The sequence below is a fragment of the Malurus melanocephalus genome, unplaced genomic scaffold, assembly GCF_030028575.1.
Source record: "Malurus melanocephalus ecotype Western Australia unplaced genomic scaffold, MMel_1.1 scaffold_876, whole genome shotgun sequence".
Classification (NCBI taxonomy): Eukaryota; Metazoa; Chordata; class Aves; order Passeriformes; family Maluridae; genus Malurus; species Malurus melanocephalus.
In genome coordinates, this window is record NW_026624108.1 from 96,775 (window position 1) to 101,400 (window position 4,626).

The following is a 4,626-nucleotide window of genomic DNA, read 5'->3' on the forward strand; positions in this document are numbered from 1 at the left end:
AGCTGAACACAGCACTGCCATTGCAAGGCCTGCTCCAAAGGATATCTGGCGGCCGTGCTTGTCCACGGAGAGCGGGCGGCGGTGCGGCGAGCCCAGGCGGTTCCTCTCCCGGTACACTCTGTCCACCAGCCCGTGGTGCCGCGTGGTCCTGCTCGTGTCCAGCGCCGACGACTGGAACGGGGTCTGGGAGAGACACAGGGATTACCCTGGGAACCCCCCAAGCTCCTCACACCAGCACCAGCCCTAAGGAACCGCACTCAGAACAGACGTGGTCCCGTGCCATCCATCCATCTCTCCTGTGGCACCCTCGGGAAGGAAGGAAGGAAGGAAGGAAGGCTGCCTCCTGCAGAGGGGAGCATGCTGGAGCTGCCCTGCCCTCAGCACAGCCTGGCACGGCCCGGGTGAGCGTGGCAGAGCTGCCAGGCTGCCCACATGCCCTTGGTGCAGCATGCAGGGTGCATCCAGGAGGAACATGCCGACATCCAGGGCCCGCCTGCCAGGCCAGCAGATGCARGAAGGAGACACACGCTGAGCTCAGCACTGCCCGGGACGCGCCGCCTTCTCTCAGAGCTTCCTCTCACCCCTCCTTGYGGCACTATTGCTTTAAGGGGACACTGAGAGAATGAACAGAAAAAGAAAAGCAGTTTCCTTCCTCCTCTGTCGAGAAAAAGTGACGGCACCTGATGGTTTGGGAGGGATTTTCAGCTCCTCCGCTGACCCGAGGTGGGATGATCCCACCTGGGCTCTTATCAGCACTGACATCCTGAGTGGCTCCGTGTCAGCAGATGATTTCAGAGCAGGAGGATGGCAGGGAAAGGACAGGGAAGATGAATTCCCAGGCTAAACTGGAGCACTTGCCCATTTTCCAAAGCCCTTCCCAGCGTGTACCTGGGGGGGACAGAGGAAGCAGCGAGGGGTCAATCTCTGCTCGCAGTGCAGCAGCAATTTATGGGTCTCCAGGGAGAGCAAAGCTCCCCAGCCCTGCACTCCTGCCAATGTGAACAGCTTTGCTGAGTCCCTCAACACCATCTGTTTGGAAATCCAAAATTTCCTCCTCCATTCAGGTGCTGCACGTGGCAAATGCACTGTCCTGTCTGCCAAGCCATGAAACCATCTGGCTCCCACATTCATCCCCCCTTTTTTTTTTTTTTTTGTTTGTTTTTCTTTCCTTCCAAGTGTCAGCTTTGGCTGTTGAAACGATTCTTTCTGTAAAGCTTTGCATTTATTTTGAAAAGCTTTGTTTGTAATAACTTTCTCAAGAGTCTTGCTACGATTTTAAACTCTTTTTCAGCAAATATTGGGCTCCTCGCCCTCTCTGCACACACGGGCTGTGTTAGCAGAGGGGCTGCAGGGTTTATTTTCTCATTTCAGGGCCAACATTTTATAGGCAGCAGAATATCTCAGGCAACAGGGGAGCAGAAAGGAGCACAGTGATTTTTGAGTGGACTCTGAGCCCTGCAGATCATGGGGTTTTGTGCTTCCCTTCCTCACTTGTGTGAAGGCTGAGAAATCTCAAATAGAATCTCAATTTTAAGGGCTTTAGATTCAAACAGGGTGCTTTAATCTCTGCTGCAAACACTGAACAACAATCCCCACGGAGAAATGGGAATATTCATCATTCCAAAGCAAGCAAAGGTCTCAGACTCCTCCTTTGCACTGCTGTTACAGCCCAAAAGGCAGCAAAATTTGCAAATACGTGCTTGGAAGGTCAACAGGAAAAGCAATTTCCTATGTCAGTGGTGTCACCACAGTGCTGCTAAAAAAGGAGCAGCCAGCCTGGAGCACAGGGAATGCAGAGCTCACCTGGAATTCACAGGGAGCCAATGCACAAAACTACAAAGACAAAAAGCTGAATGTGAAATCAGCTATTTCTTAGATGTTCCCTTTTTTTTTTTGGCACGACTTCCTTATTAAAAACACAACAAAGAAATCTCATTTGAGTGCAGCAGTGGCACAAGTGAACATGGAATGTGTCCCAGCTCAGGGCTACAGTTTATAAAATGAGGAATTTCGGGGCAATGCTGTTCCCTGGCTTTCCAGGAAGGAAGATCCCAAAAAAAATCCTGAATTTACAGAAACAGAAAACACCTGAGGAAATGGGTATCACCTCCAACAGGTCTGGCTTCTCTCAGCATCTTCTGTAAAATTTATTTAGGACAATGTGCCTGGATTACAATTTCCTATCCCTGCATAGCTTTAACCATAGGAAATTGTAACTACGGAGAAAAAAATGGATTAAAAAGAATTAATAAATCCGAGATGGATTTTGTTTGGGAAAACAAAGAACTAAAAGGACTTCACTCCCTGAAAAACATTCAAGGATTTGAGACCAGACCCAAACCCCCCACCAAAAGATGAAATMCAGACAGGAAGGAAAAAGCTCAGTGCTCTCCAAGTGTCCTTTTAGGGTTTCCCAAGAAATGAACCCAGGTGAGGTGGCTGAGGGGGAAGGAGGAATGGGACCTTCCCCCAGTTGGTATTTTGGGTATTTTGGGTATTTTGGTGCCTCCTGGTGCCAAGCAGGATCTGGGAGTTCATTCTGCCCTTCCCCACGGATTGAAACATGCAGTGCACATGCTCGGAGAGCGCTGAAACCACAGGCCAAGACTGAGAAATGCCCTGTCTGCAGCAAATCCATCCCCAAAAAACCAGAAAGAACCACACGACAGCAAATCCAGGGAGGCTGCACAGGAATTATTTGGGTGTTCCAGCCCGGGACACGTGGCAAAACCTGGCTGGGGCTGGGGTGAATCAAATAACTCCTGTGCAAGGCAGRGTGTGCTGAAATACGTATCCACCTGGGCTAAGGGACCAGTCCTAAATACGTATTTGCACAAACCTAAATACTTGTTTACCAAAGAGACAGGAACTGCTCCAAAGGCTTCAGCCAGAGCTCCGTTGTGCTGTAAATCAAAGAAGCAGAGAGGCTCAGACACCAAGGCTGGCAGCAGCAACAGCCACCAGGCTCTGCCTCACATCCTCACACCATCCCAGAGCCSAGCTTAAAATTAGAGCCGAGTTTAAAATTGGAAAAACCTGCAAAGCTTTCCCCRCCTCGACAAACACATGGGGTTATTTTGTTGCTTGTCACTGTTTGTTATCCCTAACAACATCGATTTGGGATTTTTTTTAGTGTGTGTGTGTGAAAAAAAAGAAAGAAAAGCCCGGAGTTTAAGGACAGTTTGTTTCTGTCTGCTCCTCCAGTCATTCATAAATTTTTGAAGGTTCACTTTCCAGCCCTGTTTTAGCTCCAGGATTCAAACAGTCCAGGTAAAAAACACCAGTAAGGGCCATCAAGCACAGAAATACCGAAATATTATTATTTAAAAGGAATTCTGAMCCTCCTTAACAAAAAACTAGAAAGAGAAACTTGAAGAGACCAAGCATTGTGGAATAACACTGAGGACTTCAATCCACTACAAACCTCTGCTCTGTATTCCCCAAAGAATTAAAGATTAAAAAAGACTTTTGCTTCTCCTCCTGCAGAGATTCAAGCTTTGTCCCTGCCCAGATTCAGCTGTCTGCACCTATTTCAAGAGGCAGTTAGAGGAGGTCAGCAAGAGTTTCTCCACATTTATTAAGCAGCCTTCATCAGAAAACCACAAACTGCAAAATTTCCTTCTTACCACATCCTCATGAGCAAAACTGTAACTGTTACTGCTCAAAAATGGAAAACTAAAGCAGAAATGTTCATTATTTTGAGCACTCTAACCCAATTAAGTGTGGAAATCAGGGGTCCACAAAGGATCCACCCACTAATCCTGTCCAGGTGCAAAATCTTCTGTCCAAATGTGCTTCAAACAGCCAAATATTCACCTGAAACTCTGATTTTCTGCTTTTGCTGCATCACCTCTGGAGGCACAAAACCCAGCCAGGACATCTCTAAGTTTCCTTTTCAGCCAAAGTGATTGTTCTGCCACCCCTTTGTGTCCCAATCCCCTTCTYCTCTCCCCAGTTATTCCCCAGAACACACAGAACCCTTCCTCCACTCCCCAGCTCCACCATCTCTTCATTTCCTTCCACTTGGCCCTGAATTTACAGCATTTTCCCAGATTTCATTAGGAACTGCCTCTTTTGGAGTATTCCTGACCCTAAAGCACCACAGCCAGGGACAGCAGAGCTAAAATCAAACACAAACACAACAAAAAACCAATCCCATCCCAAAGGAGCACAAGTTTTTCAAACCTGGGCGCTGAGTTCAGGACCAGCAGCTGCCTCAGGAGCTCCTGGGAGGACAAACCACCAATTCCAGGAACAGAATTCAGCAACAAACCCCAAAAAAAAAMCCCCAGGACTCACCTGGAAGGGGAGATCCATGGCACTGTTCCCGATCTGGTTCACATTTGGCAGTGATCCCCCGTAGTACTGGCCACGACTCTGCCCCAGTTGCAGATATTGGGTTTTCTGCAGSTGTAGCTGAAAGGAAAGGAGGAGGAAAATGTAATTTCAACTGTTTTAACCAGCACGACTTGACCCTGGGATCACTGAGAATGGAAACTGTTGAAAAGGGATAAATCCAACTTTCACAAAGCAGGGTTGATCTTCTCCACAAATTTCTCGCAGCAGGAAAAGCCCTGGAGAAAGGAGAGGGCGGGGAGAGATTTCCAAATAGGCAGAGCCAGGATG

The 4,626-nt window shown here is 48.1% G+C and overlaps 1 protein-coding gene across 6 annotated transcripts in view; it reads right to left on the bottom strand.

The window, feature by feature from the left end:
- The window catches only part of CRTC1 (CREB regulated transcription coactivator 1), a 40,548-nt gene that overhangs the window by 19,474 nt on the left and 16,448 nt on the right, over window positions 1-4,626 (bottom strand). For 4 of the 6 annotated variants that reach the window (XM_057385815.1, XM_057385820.1, XM_057385819.1 and 1 more), the window contains exons 2-4: window positions 4,300-4,416; window positions 2,856-2,903; window positions 46-183 (exon numbers count right to left, since the gene is read on the bottom strand). In XM_057385815.1, coding sequence (XP_057241798.1) covers window positions 46-183; window positions 2,856-2,903; window positions 4,300-4,416 — 303 coding nt within the window. The remainder of the gene's footprint in view (window positions 1-45; window positions 184-2,855; window positions 2,904-4,299; window positions 4,417-4,626) is intronic. The other 2 variants (XM_057385818.1, XM_057385817.1) reach the window with 1 other exon arrangement.